The 16,732-nt window shown below is 45.4% G+C and overlaps 1 protein-coding gene across 2 annotated transcripts in view; it reads left to right on the top strand.

The window, feature by feature from the left end:
* The first annotated feature begins 197 nt into the window (after positions 1–197).
* TMF1 (TATA element modulatory factor 1) overlaps positions 198–16,732 on the top strand; it is a 36,847-nt gene continuing 20,312 nt past the window's right edge. For both annotated transcript variants that reach the window (XR_010561537.1, XM_065407848.1), the window contains exons 1-5: positions 198–363; positions 4,766–6,009; positions 8,970–9,073; positions 10,175–10,301; positions 16,341–16,446. Coding sequence is in view for 1 of the 2 variants with exons in the window: in XM_065407848.1 (XP_065263920.1) it covers positions 222–363; positions 4,766–6,009; positions 8,970–9,073; positions 10,175–10,301; positions 16,341–16,446 (1,723 nt within the window). In the remaining variant the exon portion in view is untranslated. The remainder of the gene's footprint in view (positions 364–4,765; positions 6,010–8,969; positions 9,074–10,174; positions 10,302–16,340; positions 16,447–16,732) is intronic.

A 16,732-nucleotide genomic window follows, 5' to 3' on the forward strand; every position in this document is an offset into this window, starting at 1 on the left:
GCCGAGTGAGCCTGCGCTGGGTTTGTTGACGAGTTTGCGACGTGGAGGCGTGCGACGTGCGCATGTGCGGGGCCCTCCCTCGGGCTGGGGGAGGCGGTGGTGCGGGCCTTATTCCCGTGGCTGTTGCGACCCGCGCCCTCCCGCGGATCCAGGGGCCCGCGCGCTGCGTTCCCCGCCTGGCCGCGGAGGCCCCGGGCTCCGGGATCGAGCCGGGCGGGGGAATGAGCTGGTTCAACGCCTCCCAGCTCTCGAGCTTCGCCAAGCAGGCGCTGTCGCAGGCCCAGAAATCCATCGACCGGGTGCTGGACATCCAGGCCGAGGAGAGCTCCTGGGCCGAGGCCGTCATCCCCGACCGCGGCGACGGTAGGTGTGCGAGCGGCCGCGCCCCTCACCGGGGCGTCTGAACTGCGCCCTGGGGTCCCCGCGCTGTTCCCTGGTCCCCCGCTGTGTTGTGCCCCTCACCGGGGTGTCTGAACTGCGCCCTGGGGTCCCCTGCTGTGTTGTGCCCCTCACCGGGGTGTCTGAACTGCGCCCTGGGGTCCCCCCCGCTGTCTCCTGGTCCCCCGCTGTGCTGTGCCCCTCACCGGGGTGTCTGAACTGCGCCCTGGGGTCCCCCGCTGTGCTGTGCCCCTCACCGGGGTGTCTGAACTGCGCCCTGGGGTCCCCCCGCTGTGCTGTGCCCCTCACCGGGGCGTCTGAACTGCGCCCTGGGGTCCCCGCGCTGTCCCCTGGCCCCCCGCTGTGCTGTGCCCCTCACCAGGGTGTCTGAACTGCGCCCTGGGGTCCCCTGCTGTGTTGTGCCCCTCACCGGGGCGTCTGAACTGCGCCCTGGGGTCCCCGCGCTGTCCCCTGGCCCCCCGCTGTGCTGTGCCCCTCACCAGGGTGTCTGAACTGCGCCCTGGGGTCCCCTGCTGTGTTGTGCCCCTCACCGGGGTGTCTGAACTGCTCCTGGGGTCCCCCCGCTGTCCCCTGGTACCCCGCTGTGCTGTGCCCCTCACCAGGGTGTCTGAACTGCGCCCTGGGGTCCCCCCGCTGTGCTGTGCCCCTCACCGTGGTGTCTGAACTGCGCCCTGGGGCCGCCCCACTGTCCCCTGGTCCCCCGCTGTGCTGTGCCCCTCACCAGGGTGTCTGAACTGCGCCCTGGGGTCCCCTGCTGTGTTGTGCCCCTCACCGGGGTGTCTGAACTGCGCCCTGGGGTCCCCCCGCTGTCCCCTGGTCCCCCGCTGTGCTGTGCCCCTCACCAGGGTGTCTGAACTGCGCCCTGGAGTCCCCCGCTGTGCTGTGCCCCTCACCGGGGTGTCTGAACTGCGCTCTGGGGTCCCCCCCGCTGTGCTGTGCCCCTCACCGGGGTGTCTGAACTGCACCCTGGGGTCCCCCCACTGTCCCCTGGTCCCCCGCTGTGCTGTGCCCCTCACCGGGGCATCTGAACTGCACCCTGGGATCCCCCCGCTGTCCCCTGGTTCCCCCTGGTGCTGTAGGAGACAGAAAATGAGGTGATCTCTGCTCTGAGGTGCTTACAGTCTAGGCCAGTGGTTTTCAACCTGTGGTCCGTGGACCCCTGGGGGTCTGCAAGCTATGTCTAAGGGGTCTGTCATTACCATAGAACAGTGGTTTTCAATCTTAGACTATGTCTAAGATTTCCAAAAGGGTCTGCACTTCCATTCAAAATTTTTCGGGAATGGGGAAAAAAAAAGTTGAAAACCACTGATCTAGGCAGCAGCACAGAGGCCGGTGCTGTGTGGAGGCCAGGTTCTGCCCACCAATGTTACACACATAGTGAGTGATGTTTGAGGACAGAATGTGATCCTCTGGCAGAACCATCTGCTGTCATATTTATTGTAGAGGTGCTGAGGAGGCTGCCTTGAAAACAAATATTTTTCTGCCTCTTTCACAACTTATTCTGTATTTGTTAACACTTTACAATTATATAGCCCCATTGAAGGTATTCAAAGCTCTTTGCAAACAATTACTTAAGTTTCCTAATATGTTTACAATATTACAGGTGAAGGGAAATGAGGCACAAAGAAGCCTAGCGCTTTCCCCAAAGGTGTAAAATGAGGAATTGCTGGAACTGATATTGGTCCTTTTTCCTCTGCTCTAGTTGATGACTGACAGTAATACTCCCAATTTTGAATAATGTTAATATGCTTATGCCTTGAGGATAAACTTTTAATTCATCTACTCAAGAAACTTGTTAATTCATTGTTGCTCAATGAGGATGACAGGTGTGAAGAGAGAAATGTCTAAGTAATATGATTTCTCCACCACTCGTTTGTCTAATTCTGATACAGGCATCTCTGCCTCTACTATCAGTGTCTACTGCATCAATCCCTCTCCAAGTTCATAGAAATTCAGTGGAGTTTCATGCGGAAGTTAATGTATTTTGTGGCAGAATAAACTACTGCAACTTCCTGCTTGCAAATGTTTATTAAACAAATTAGATTGTAGAAAGTTTGCCATAGTCTAAATATGATGAGGTGATGTCTGTTATTTATATAAGGTACAGCATTAATACAGAACTTGAAAGAAAAATTCATCTTAAATTATAGTATTGAGTTTCTTTCTAGGCTATACTTTCAAGGTGAAGAAGTCCTGATATGTGACACTATTTTAAAATTAGGGATGCAGGATAAAGAGACTCAGGAAGCTGAAATGATAGCCAATCAATGTCCTTAGTACAAATGTTGTGTATATCTTGAGCATAATATAGCAGTAAAATGGAGATAACAGTATGTTTACCAGGCAGAGTAAACTTGAATCTCTAATAAAGGACAGTTGGAGAACATTTTCCAGGGTGATAGTGAAGTATAAACAAAGTTTAATATATAAGCATTTCTAGTAAAAAGCAGTAGCCACCTGTCAGATGGCTTCAGTGTCATATAAGTTAAATATTGGGGGTTTTGTGTGAACAACGGTTATACAAAACTCAATCCCTGCTTCTTTTAGTATTATACCAAATCATTTTAAAATGTCAGTTGTATTTAAGTTTTTGTGATAACAATATGAAATTCATAAGGACATCAGTAAAGGTAATTCAGAAGTCATGAGCAAACTCTGTGTGGACCAGATAAAAACACATTTTAGTGATTTCAGCTTATTTTTAAAAATAAGTATATGCATTGTCAAACTGTTGCCAGACTTTCAGATGTGCTGAATCACATGAGTTTCACACGAAAGGCAGTAAGAGTTTTTAGTGCTCAGCACTTATGGCAATGAAGCCATTAGTGTCTTACCCAAACTTTAAATATTGATGTTACTAAGTATGATGTAATCAATAATGTATTAGTGCATCAATTGCTATTGAGTGTTATAACTTAGAGATTTGGTATTAGTTTACTAATGCATGCCTTAACGAAATATTTGTTGGGACAAATCTCTTTTTACATAAGTCTGAAATAAGTAGTGAGATACCCAGTGCTTTGACTACATGCGGGAAATATCTTGGAAATTATTCTTGAACCCCAAACGTTTTCTGTTCCATATTGTCCTGTCAGTTACTGCATTTACGACACTACTAAAATTTGACAATGAAATTCTTCACATCCTACCCAACATATACTATATATGGAGATATACCTATCTCATAGAACTGGAAGGGACCCCGAAAGGTCATTGAATCCAGCCCCCTGCCTTCACTAGCAGGACCAAGTACTGATTTTGCCCCAGATCCCTAAGTGGCCCCCTCAAGGATTGAACTCACAACCCTGGGTTTAGCAGGCCAATGCTCAAACCACTGAGCTATCCCCCCCAGAACAAAACCGTCCAGAGGTTAATATGAGAGATGAGGCTGGGAGGGAAAGTCCAAAGTCCAAGGCAAACAGTTGCAGTACCCTGTTTGCTGCTGTGGGACAGGACTGAGGAGCAGAGTGAAGCTAACTGGATTGTTAGTTTTACTGTTGCCCCACAAGGCTGGGCATAGCAACCGTGAAAACAAAGGAATGTCTTGGTTTTAGCCTGTTTGAGAAGATTAGGAACAGCCCCCAAGGCACTGAAGTTGTTTGTCAGCTGCCTCAAAAAGTTTGTTCCACTGGTTTGTGTTTGGAAGTTTATTGTCAAGCCATAAAGGCTAGAACCTTTTAGTCCTAAATTCTTCAAAAATTGAAAGCTGAGACTGTCTCAGTTGTTAGAATTAGTTTTCCACTTGTCAGTGACAGGTAATTTTTTTTAAACCCTGATAATTGCAATTTGCTCTTTTCTGATCTGCCTAATACTCTAAACTTCAGAGTGTCCAGATCACTGTGACTAGCATACTCTCACTACAGTAAGCCGGTTATATTCCCTGTCCACTGTCCCCTTCACTAGTTTCCTTTCCATCTTGGAAATTGTCCTTTATGATTTTCAAAACTCTGTATGGACCTATTTCACTCTCTCTCTAATACTCATATGCACCTTTTTCAGCTGCTTCTCAGATCTTGGTATAACTCCTCTCTGCCTTCCTATCCCCCACTGACGTTTCACAGTTCCTGGGAAGAAGAAAAGTCATTTTCATCTGTGTTGCTCTACCTTTCTGGAGTTCCTTCTGTACATTGAATCATTATGGCTCCTTTAAACTTTGACAATTACTTGTAAAATGTAAGGTTGCAATAACAATAAAAGGTACTATGGCTATCTATATATCTTCTTTCATGCTGTATGTTCAACATCATATAACTTTCTTTGTTCATTTTCTGTATTGTTGCATCTCACAATGCCATTACTGCAAAACCGTAACTTTTATATTTTAGACGTTTTTCATATGGCTGATTTTCTTTACTTCTTATTTTAGGAACAAATTCCCTTACAAGTGGAGGATGGGATACTTCTACCTGGGGATTAAACTCAAATATAGAACCTCAAAGTCAGCCAATATCCTCACCAACAGCAATCACCAAACCAGTTAGGAGGACAGTGGTGGATGAATCTGAGAATTTCTTCAGTGCCTTTCTCTCTCCACCAGATATTCAGAGTATACAGCAGAATCCAGTGGTGTCTAAACCTCCAACCAAATCACAGCGACCCAAAGAAGAAGTGAAAAGCACTTTAAAGGACTCTCTATGCAGCAGTCAGCCAGAAATGCTAGTAGAAACTGAGACAGAAGCAAAAGATTCCTCTGCATCTGTGCTAGTGGACTTGAAAAACCTTGATGTTCCCCAGGAAAAACTAGAAGAAAGTTCTGCACTTGAAACTGATGCTAAGCATGAAGAGAATACAAACAAAGGCACTGATGATAAGGTGGCCACTCCAGATCTCAAAGTACCTGAAGTTGTTGTTAATGTGAAATCTAATGCAGGAAATGATGTATCAGGAAGTGCTCCTGACAGCCCTGCACAATCTCTTACTGCAGAGACAAAGGACATAGGTTTGGAAAGTAAGGAACAAAAAAATGAGGACAGACAAAGCAACACACCTTCACCTCCTATTAGCACTTTCTCCTCGGGGACATCCACAACTAGTGATATTGAAGTTTTGGACCATGAAAGTGTAATAAGTGAGAGCTCGGTAAGTTCAAGACAAGAGGCTACAGATTCAAAATCAAGTCTTCATCTGATGCAAACTTCCTTTCAGCTCTTATCAACATCTGCCTGTGCTGAGTATAATCGTTTAGATGACTTTCAGAAACTGACTGAGAGTTGCAGCTCCTCTGATGCTTTTGAAAGAATTGACTCATTTAGTGTGCAGTCGTTAGATAGCCGAAGCGTAAGTGAAATCAATTCAGATGATGAATTATCAGGCAGAGGTTGTGCTTCAGCATCTCTCACAGTCAGCCCTTTAACACCAAAGACTGAGATGGTTGATCTCATGAAAAATAAATCTAAAGAAGAATTGAATGAGACACTTGTACACGCAGAGGAAACTGAAATGGAGGAAAGTGGGAGAAGTGCGACCCCTGTTAACTCTGAGCAACCAGATGTTTTGGTTGCTGCAGTACAAACAGATGAAGGACAAACGGTCAAAGTGGAGGTTGTGATGCAGCAGCAAGGTGCTGAAAAGTTGCCTAAAGTGAATTGTGAAAAGGAAGAGCTTTGCAAGGTAACTATAGAATATGTTACGCAAACACACAACATGCATTCTGTGGGCTGAATTCATCCCAGTTATAAGTGAGTGAAGCTGCACTGATCTTGACCCCTAGTCATTGACTTATACCTGGACCAAATAAGTCCATACTGCATCATTCTGTACTACTGGAAAATTCTTTGATCCTGCGATGTAAGGCTCCATCTGTTCAGAATCTCAGTGAAATCATTAGAGCTCCACATGGGTGCAAGCATCAGTCTGTGTGGACCTGGCTGCAAGACTGGGGCCTTAATGGGTATGTCTACACCGCAGCTGGGAGCGAGCCTCCCAGCCTAGGTAGACGTTCATGCTAGTGGGGCTTGAGTTGGCATGCTAAAAACAATAGCATGGACATTGTGGCTGGGGTTCTCAAATCAATCTGTCCCCTACGCTTGGGAGCCTGAGATACAGCGTCCATACTGCTATTTTCAGTGCATTGTCTTGAGGCCTACTAACAAGAATCTGGCTCAGGCTAGGTCTACACTACAGACTTATCAGTATAACTACATCACTCGGGTGTGAAAAATACAGTCCTGAGTGACGTAGTTATACTGACCTAACCCCTTGTGTAGACAGTGCTATATTGATGGGAGAGCTTCTCCCACTAACATAGCTACCACCTCTTGGGGAGGTGGACTAGTTATGCTGATGGGAAAAGCTCTCCTGTTGTCATAGTAGCAGCGTCACTAAAGTGCTACAGCGCACCAGTGCAGCTGTAGTGCTGTACGTGTAGACAAGCCCTCAATAAGTATTTTTGTCAAGTGTACATACTTGTAGCTGTTTTGTTGTAAATTGGACTGATTATGAGATAAACAGTGAAAGGAGCCCATTGAAAATTTTATGATGTAAAATTATCAGGAATTATCAGTAACCGTTAACATTTCAACAGTAGTCAAACAATTTGCAGATATAGATATGTAAGCTGTGTAAAACTGATTACATGTAGAATCAGCTTGAAAATATTTTTAATACACTTTCATAGGCTTGTATACTTTGGCTTTGTAATATATAGATTTAGCGTTAACTCGTTTTCAGAAATGAGAAACAACTTTGATTAATCAGAAATCATGCTGAAAACATTTTTTCAGCATTATACAGTAGCTTAATTTACACAATACATCAGCATTATTTCAATTGTAAAGACCTCTCCTCATAGGTGCGGGAACTACGGGGGTGGGGGTGCTGTAGCACCCCCAGATTTTACACAGGGCTCCACTCTCGGCCCCGCACGTGTGTTCCCGGCACTCCGCATCCACCCCCAGTTGTGGACCCAGCCTCTGCTCCCTTACCCCTATCCGTGTTCCCCCCTCCCGGAGCCACAGCCTTGCTCCCGGCCCCAGCTCTAGGGGGCAGGGGTTACAAGGTAAAAAGTTTGGTGACAGTTTTTTGCTGACTTTCATCATCCCCACTATAAAAAAAAAAATGTTCCAGTGCCACTGCCTCTCCTAGAGAAGTGTTACACCTGAAAGATGCAAATGACCTAGTTTTTGTCACTAGTAGATGCTTTAGAAAGACTAGGTAAACTAGGTTTTTAAGGCCAAGAAGAGAAACGGGTTAGTGAGTATTGACTAAAATAAGTATAAATTGGATAGCTAACTTAATTATACAGAAAGGAGAAATGTAGAGAGGAAGCGTGGTCCAGCAGATAGGGTACTGGACTGGAACTTCAGAGACTTGGGTTCTATTCCCTGTTCTTCCACTAACCTGCTGGGTGACCTTGTGCAAGGCATTTTCCTTCTTTGTGCCTCTTTCCCCTCCCAGCCTTTGGCTATTTTAAATTGTCAGTTCATCCAGGATAATCTGTTTCTGCAGTGCCTAGCACAATTGGGCCCCAGTCTTGGTTTGGGCCTGTAAGCATAGCAGTAATATTACTATTAATAATAGCAATGGGAAAAGAGTGTCTCTGAGTTTATGAAACACCTTTAGTTAATCCACTTTTGAAAGAGAATTAATAAGCTTGTTCCTTTTAATGTCTGTGTAAAATTGTACAGAATTATGAGGTAAATGTCGCAGAAAAGTGTACAGTCATGGGCTATTACATAATTATGTTTAATTAGATAATTGTATAATTATTGAATAGGGAAGACTTTTTTTGGTTTAGAAACCTGTTATTCATGAAATATAGCAGATTTTTCAGTTATATGCCCTAATTAGATTGTGATACATGTTTGATGCACATACTTTACCTGTTATTGGTAGTTTGTAGACTCCATTTGCATTTTGTCATGCCTCTTCTGTGGTAAAGCGCCACAAAACAGTGGAATGAGAAGTATAAAGGAGTTTTTAATCATGCACATTTATTTATTAAAAATCTAGAAAGTAAAGAGCCTTGTTTTTCTTGTTTCTTAACTTCATGCTGATAAATGTCTTGAGTTTCTGTTTAGTACTTATGGCCAGTAGTTGTAAAACAAAACTTCTGCTCCCTATTGTAAAAACTTAAAACAGCTGTTACAAATGAAGCATTTTGGAAGCAATTACTCTTGCACTTACATAACATCTTTATCTCTTAGAAACATGAAAAAGATTCAAAATTAAGTTGTCAGATGCCACAGTTGTAATCTCTGTCATCTGCAAGTGTATCTGACAAAATAAGCAAATAGGAAGATAGTGGAGACTATGGGCCCTATTTAGCACTCTTTACTCAGACAGAACTACCATTGAACTACTACTGAATTTAATGGGAATTTTAGCTGAGCCAGGAATTCCCTTTGTTAAAAGTTTAGAAAACTAAATAGATTCAAAACGTCCAGATTCTGTTTCTGGTATAATTAGATTTAAAAGCTTACCATGAGGCTTGCCATTCTTCATTGACTTTAAAATAAAAGTTCCTAAAAGTATCAAAAGAATTCCAACCTCAAAACCCAGTTAAAGGAAAAAAAACATGCTATTTCCATCATTTAACTGTTTTTGATCTTCATGTCTAAAATTTTATTCAGATGATTGATTTGTTGACTGAGAAGCTGGAGAAGAGGGAAACACAATTATTAAGTGTTAGTAAAGAGAAGGCAGGCCTGGAAGAAGCTTTCGATAACCTGAAAGAGTAAGTATAAAAATAGCGACAGTTCTGAATGTAAGCGTTCTGCTTATAAGTGCTAAATTGTGACTTATTGCAACAAAAATGGGGGCTACTTAGGTGTGTGATACAATAAAACAAATATTTTTTATTAGTGTTCAAACATCTGTTTATTTGTGAAATCAGCCTGCTATTAGTGTGAAGTAGTCATGATTTTTTGTTCGTTTATTAAATAACTTAATAAACAATCAGTTGTCTTTTACATAGTAAAAAGAACAGGAGTACTTGTGGCACCTTAGAGACTAACAAATGTATTTGAGCATAAGCTTTCGTGGGCTACAGCCTACTTCATCGGATGCATGTAGTGGAAAATACAGTAGGAAGATAGATATATACACACACACACACACACACACACACAGAGAACATGAAACAATGGGTGTTACTATACACACTATAAGGAGAGTGATCAGTTAAGGTGAGCTTTTATCAGCAGGAGAGAAAAAAAACAAAAAAACTGTTTGTAGTGGTAATGAAAATGGCCCATTTCCAGCAATTGACAAGGAGATATGGGGGTGGGGGGGAAATAAGCATGGGGAAATAGTTTTACTTTGTGTAATGGCCCATCCACTCCGTCTTTCTTCAAGCCTAATTTAATGGTGTCCAATTTGCAAATTAATTCCAATTCAGCAGTCTCTCGTTGGAGTCTGTTTTTGAAGTTTTTTTGTTGTAATATTGCGACTTTTAGGTCTGTAATCGAGTGGCCAGGGAGATTGAAGTGTTCTCCAACTGGTTTTTGAATTTTATAATTCTTGACGTCTGATTTGTGTCCATTTATTCTTTTACGTAGAGTTACATAGTGTAACTCTTGTTGTACCAATGCTGTATGTTTACCCATTCATTAGCAGAGCTTGATTAGTGGATAATGTGTTTTAGATGAAATCATTGAAGTGCCAACCTTATTTTACACTATTTAACTAAATCGGTGAAGATCTTCTAAAGACCTGTGTTTCTGATGAGTTTCAATGTTTTGTGTCTTGCTAGTTAAAGTTTATTATGAGAGCTTGTTGAATGCAGTTTGAAATGTCAACATAACCATTGGACTATTCTAAAATGTCTTAAATCTAGTGAAATGTTTAGAGTGAAAGAAGAGAGCAGTAGCATTTCATCTCTTAAAGAGGAGTTTACTCAGCGAATAGCAGATGCTGAAAAGAAGGTCCAGCTAGCATGCAAAGAGAGGGATGCAGCTAAAAAGGTAATCAGCTTCCTAGCTGAATTAGTATTTATAACACTAAATAGTCTCAGCTTCCCTTAGGAGCAAATCATAGAAATTGAGGTTGGGAAAACATGATATTTACAGGAGCCACTGTGAAGTAACTTGGATATCAATATAAAGGTTTTGGGTTTTTTGTGTGTGGTGTTGTGGGGGGATGGGCTCCACAAGACCTGATAGAGATGTTTTCATGATTTTATTTAAAAAAAAAAAAAGGGGGGGGGGGGGTTGGGATTTAAACATTCACTGTTCAAACACTAAAGCATTTTGCTTAGGGTGGTCTGTTCATAGTCATTCTGCAAAAACAGCATAATTAAAAAATATTCTTAAAAATTTCAGATTTAAAAAAATGCTTTATTATTAAACACAGTTGTTTTGTCAATGCCCCTCTAAATGTGTGTTGGAGCAGTTGGGGTTGTACTTCTTTTTAGGAGGAAGTAGAATCCCACGTTATCTGATATTCACTTGCATGAATTAAATAGTTCTGGGTTTTTTTGCTACATCACAGAGGTTTAAAATAGGATTAGGTAAAGGCAAAAGAAAATTCTGATTGAAAAGAGAAAATAGGGGTATTCATAGATTCCAAGTCCAGAAGGGACCACTGTGATCATCTAGTCTAACCTCCTGCTTAATAGGTTATAGAACTTAACCTATTAACTTAATAGTCTATAGAACTCCCCAAAAATAATAGGGGTGTCAGTGAACTTAAAAAATATACACTTAAGGCTAGTTATCACCTTCTGCATCTTTGAGTTCACACAGTTATTGATTGCCTAGTTCTTGCAGAATAATTTGTTTTCATTCTTTTAACTGCTGGTTTATTCTAAAATACAAAATCTAAAGCAGTAGTTCTCAATCTGAGGTCCACGGACCCCTGGTAGTCTGCAAACTATGTCTAAGGCCTTGTCTACACTACGAGAGTACTTCGATTTTAGTTAATTCGACTATGTGGAATCGATATTACTAAGTCGAACGTGTGTGTCCACACTAAGGACAGTAATTCGACTTTGTGAGACCACACTAACGGGGCAAGCGTCGACATTGGAAGCGGTGCACTGTGGGCAGCTATCCCACAGTTCCCGCAGTCCCCCCTGCCCATTGGAATTCTGGGTCGAGCCCCAAATGCCTTCTGGGTAAAAAAATGTGTCGAGGGTGCTTTTGGGCGCCTGTCGTCATCCGTCCGTCACTCAAGCCCTCCCTCCCTCCCTCCCTGAAAGCGCCGGCGGGAAATCAGTTCGCGCACTTTTCTGATTACTGACAGCGCGGACGCCACAGCAGTGCGAGCATGGATCCCGCTGCGACCATCGCTGCAGTTGTGGCAGTTCTCAACGCCTCGCAGCTTCTCCTCCACCTGTACCAGAGGCAGCTGCAGATCAATCATGAGAGGAGGCTACGGCACTACCGTGACGGCATGAAGTCGGACACTAGCTCCGACCTCTCTGAGAACATGAGACCCAGCGCCCAGGACATCTCGCTGTCACTGGGTCTTGTTGATACTGTTGAACGGCGATTCTGGGCCCGTGAAACCAGCACGGAATGGTGGGACCGCATAGTGCTGCAGGTCTGGGATGAATCCCAGTGGCTGCGCAACTTTCGCATGCGGAAGGGGACTTTCCTCGAACTGTGTGAGTTGCTGTCCCCTTCCCTGAAGCGAAAGGACACCCGGATGCGGGCAGCCCTGACTGTCCAGAAGCGAGTGGCCATAGCCCTCTGGAAGCTCGCAACGCCAGACAGCTACCGGTCCGTCGCTAACCAGTTTGGCGTGGGCAAGTCTACCGTGGGGGTTGCTGTTATGCAAGTAGCCAGGGCAATCGTCAAGCTACTGCTATCTAAGGTAGTGACCCTGGGAAACGTGGAGCTCATCAGAGATGGCTTTGCCGAGATGGGATTCCCAAACTGCGGTGGGGCTATAGATGGGACTCACATCCCTATCCTGGCACCGGACCACCAGGCTAGCCAGTACATCAACCGGAAGGGCTACTTTTCCATGGTGCTGCAAGCACTGGTGGACCATCGGGGACGTTTTACCAATATCTACGTTGGATGGCCTGGCAAGGTTCATGACGCTAGGGTGTTCAGGAACTCTGGTCTGTGTAGACGGCTGCAGGAAGGTCTTTACTTCCCGGACCACAAAGTAACTGTTGGGGATGTGGAGATGTCTACAGTCATCCTCGGGGACCCTGCATACCCGCTAATGCCCTGGCTCATGAAGCCCTACACTGGCGCGCTGGACTCAGGGAAAGAACTATTCAACTACCGGCTCAGCAAGTGCAGAATGGTGGTGGAGTGTGCTTTTGGCCGTCTCAAGGGGAGATGGAGAAGCCTACTCACTCGCTGTGATCTCAGCGAGACCAATATCCCGATTGTGATAGCTGCTTGCTGTGTGCTCCACAATTTGTGTGAGAGCAAGGGGGAGACCTATATGTCGGGGTGGGAGGTTGAGGCAAATAGCCTGGCTTCTGATTACGTCCAGCCAGACAGCAGGGCGATTAGAAGATCACAGCGGGACGCGCTGTGCATTAGGGAGGCTTTGAAAGCCAGGTTCCTGACTGAACAGGGTCTCCAGTGACTTTTTACTTTGTGGACACAGATGCTGAACCTGCCCCCGTTTCTTTACCCAGTTACTGTTGACTATCCTTCCAAGTTACATACCCCCTTCCCCACCTTCCCAACAAATAAAATCTGTTCTGTTCTGTTAATGAACAAGGTTCTCTTTTTTACTGTTTTCGCGGGAATGTTTTAAACCGGGGACGCAGACTGTGGCGGGGGGCGGGCTTAGTGTTTTGATGCAAATGATGCTTCTAAAGTCCGGGAATGACAGGCTCCGCAGTGCTGGATTGGTTGTTTCAACGCAGCCTGCCAGCAGTCCTGGGCGGGACTGGATGTATGTGTCGGCCAAGTGACTTTCTGGCAGGGGGCGGAGGGTAACAGGTCCCCTGCTGCGTGGCTCTGTGATCCAGGATAAGGACCGCGGCATAGGATCTCTAACTGCCCTCCCCCGACACAAAGTCACAGATCAACCCCCTCGCACCCCAGAACAAGAAAACCGCCTCCCAGACTGACCAGGGTAACTGGTGACTGTGCTGTGTATGTGTCCTGATGCTGGACCTGCCCCCGCCTCTGTAGCCTGCTACAGGTGACTGTCCTGTCCAAGTAACAAACCCCTTCCCCCCCTTCAGACAGAATCCCCTCCAAAAGACACTCTCGGAAACAGTACTTAACAGAAACAGATGTTTTATTATGAACCGCACATGAAAGGGGGGGGGGGGGGGGGGAGGAAACTTGGACATGGGCTAGTGTGAGATGGGTAGGAAAGGACTTTTCAAACTTTGGAACGAGAGCCTTCCATTGCTGCAGCAGTGTGCAGTGGCCGACTGACAGTTTTAACGGACCTTGCCGCCCCTCCTTCTTTGTACTTTTGGTGAGGGGGGTGTGGGACTTGGTGGCGGGGGAGGGCGGTTAGAGATAGACAGCAGCAGTGCTCTGTCCTCCTGCCTCCGGTCTTGCAGAATATCCACTAGGCGCCGGAGCGTCTCCGTTTGCTCCCTCATTAGTCCAAGCAGGGTTTGAGTAGCCTGCTGGTCCTCCTGGCGCCACCTCTCCTCCCGTTCCATGACTGCTCTGTGCATTTGTGACAAGTTCTCCCTCCACTGTGTCGTCTGGGCTGCCTGCTCTCGTGAGCACTCCATAAGTTCATAAAACATGTCTTCACGAGTTTTTCTCTTCCTTCTTCTAATCTGCGCTAGCCTCTGGGAGTGTGATGCCAGGCTGGGTTGGGAGACAGTCGCAGATGTGTCTGTGGGAATGGGAAAAAGGGAGTAAATTCCTGAGACAGATAAATGAAGTTGCTAACAAAGAGCATAGTCTTTCTCTGTGAACAACACCATGCACTGCACCTTTCACATGCGCACTCAGGACAAGGTCGAATTTTCGGCCCTCGCCTTATGTGTCTGGGGTCCTGCAGTTGCGATCAGAGAAGCGTTGCAGGACACCTCTACTTCTGCTGCAGGAAAACATGGTAAGCCGTAGACTTGTGGCAGCTTAAACATGTAATAGTAGCACTGGGCTCCTTTCGCACTGAATGCAAGGCCACTCTCTGCTGGCAGCAATCAGGGAAGCATGAGCTCTACCCCTGTCCCACCACCTCGCGGCTGTCCCCGGGAAAGATCCCTGTATGCTGCCCCTCTGCCGCCTCCACAGCGTGGCTGTAAAGCAGTCCCAATACTAACATTCCCCTCCCTAATTTAAAGCAGGGCGTCATGTGTGACATAACACTCATGAGGATCTCGGAGACCGAGAGGGGAAGGATGCTGCGTGAAAGCATGCAGAGGCCTGGGCCGTATGCCGCCATGCTGTGCCGCGCACTGATCCCCGACTACCTGATGGACTCATGGCGTGGGAACGTGTGTTACCACGGGGGACCAAACAAGATCGCCCTGCCGTTGAACCTCGTGCGCATGCTGGAGCGGTACCTGCAGGAGAGCTATGCCGAGCTATCCCAGGAGGACTGTCTGTCCATTCCCGGGCACATTGACCGCCTTTTCCTTTAAGTTCAGCATTACGGACTACAGAGTGGAGCGTCCTGTGGTGGACTAATCATGAATATCCGGACAGTACTTGATTTTCTATACATAGTTAGGAGTAAATAGTTCACTAAGCCAACTAAATCATGAACAACAAATTACTAATATAGTTAATATTCCTGTTTTGTTATAAATAAAAGTTTCTATGTTTAAATGAGTGACTGAAAAGCCCATTCTTAACAATATAAATATTCCACTTATGTTAAAATGAAATGTTTAGATGTTTAAAGCACTCACTGCTTGATCCTTCCCCTGATTCGGTGTCCGGGGTAAGGGCTGTGGACGGTTGGTAGGGGATCTCGGTAAGGGTGATGAAGAGCTCCTGGCTGTCGTTGAAATCAGCGGTGCAAGCGCTGTCGACTGCCTCGTCCTCCTCATCTCCTTCCTCATCTTCCCCGTCACCTAACATTTCCGAGGAGGAACCGGCCGTGGACAATATCCCATCCTCGGAGTCCACGGTCACTGGTGGGGTAGTGGTGGCGGCCGCACCTAGGATGGAATGCAGTGCCTCGTAGAAACGTGATGTGTGGGGCTGTGATCCGGAGCGTCGGTTTGCCTCTTTGGTTTTTTGGTAGCCTTGTCTCAGCTCCTTGATTTTCACGCGGCACTGCGTTGCATCCCGGCTGTATCCTCTCTCTGCCATGGCTTTAGAGATCTTCTCGTAGATCTTTGCATTCCTTCTTTTGGAGCGCAGCTCTGAAAGCACGGACTCATCGCCCCACACAGCGATGAGATCCAAGACTTCCCGATCAGTCCATGCTGGGGCCCTCTTTCTATTAGATTGCACGGCCAACTCTGCTGGAGAGCTCTGCATCGTTGCCAGTGCTGCTGAGCTCTCCACGCTGTCCAAACAGAAAATGAGATTCAAACTGGCCAGACAGGAAAAGGAATTCAAATTTTCCCGGGGCTTTTCCTGTGTGGCTGGTCAGAGCATCCGAGCTCGAAGTGCTGTCCAGAGCGTCAACAGAGTGGTGCACTGTGGGATAGCTCCCGGAGCTATTACCGTCGATTTCCATCCACACCTAGCCTAATTCGATATTGCCATTTCGAATTTAGCGCTACTCCTCTCGTTTTCGAGGATTACAGAAGTCGAATTTAAAAGAGCTCTATTTCGAACTAAGTAGCTTCCTGGTGTGGACGGGTGCAGGGTTAATTCGATGTAACGGCGCTAAATTCGATATAAGCTCCTAGTGTAGACCAGGCCTAAGATTTCGAAAGGGGTCTGCACTTCCATTCGCAATTTTTTAGGGGTTTGCAAACAAAAAAAGGTTGAAAACCACTGGTCTAAAGTCTTTTTAGGAATCTGAGAAACTATGCTATATTTGGGGCCATATCTATTTTTCCAGTGGATAAAAGCTCCATGTAATTTAACATATGTATTTTTAAAAAAGGCTAACATTATTTGTAAATAGTACTAAGAATATTTCCTCCTTTTTAGGAAGTAAAGAATGTTAAAGAAGAATTGGCAACTAGACTAAATTGTAATGAAACAGCTGAACTATTGAAGGAGAAGGATGAACAAATCAAAGAACTAATGCAAGAAGGTAAAGTTGGTAAACGTGTTATAGTAAAGATATTTTAAAAGTGTCTTCTAATGCATTTTGTCTTATTTTAGATACATGAAAATGTCATGGTATTTCAAATAACTTCTACATGTGGAAAATGTTTAAGCAATGAGTCTCACTCCTATCCATACTTTTTTAAACATCAAAGTGTGGGTATAGTGAACCCCAAATTTGATGGAAGAACTTGGGAATTTCCATCCCCTGTCTCCACTTTCTGATTTGACAGAGAACTCTGGGTGTAGAAGCCTTGTACAGGTAGATATCG

This window comes from Emys orbicularis, chromosome 7 (assembly GCF_028017835.1).
Source record: "Emys orbicularis isolate rEmyOrb1 chromosome 7, rEmyOrb1.hap1, whole genome shotgun sequence".
NCBI lineage: Eukaryota > Metazoa > Chordata > Testudines > Emydidae > Emys > Emys orbicularis.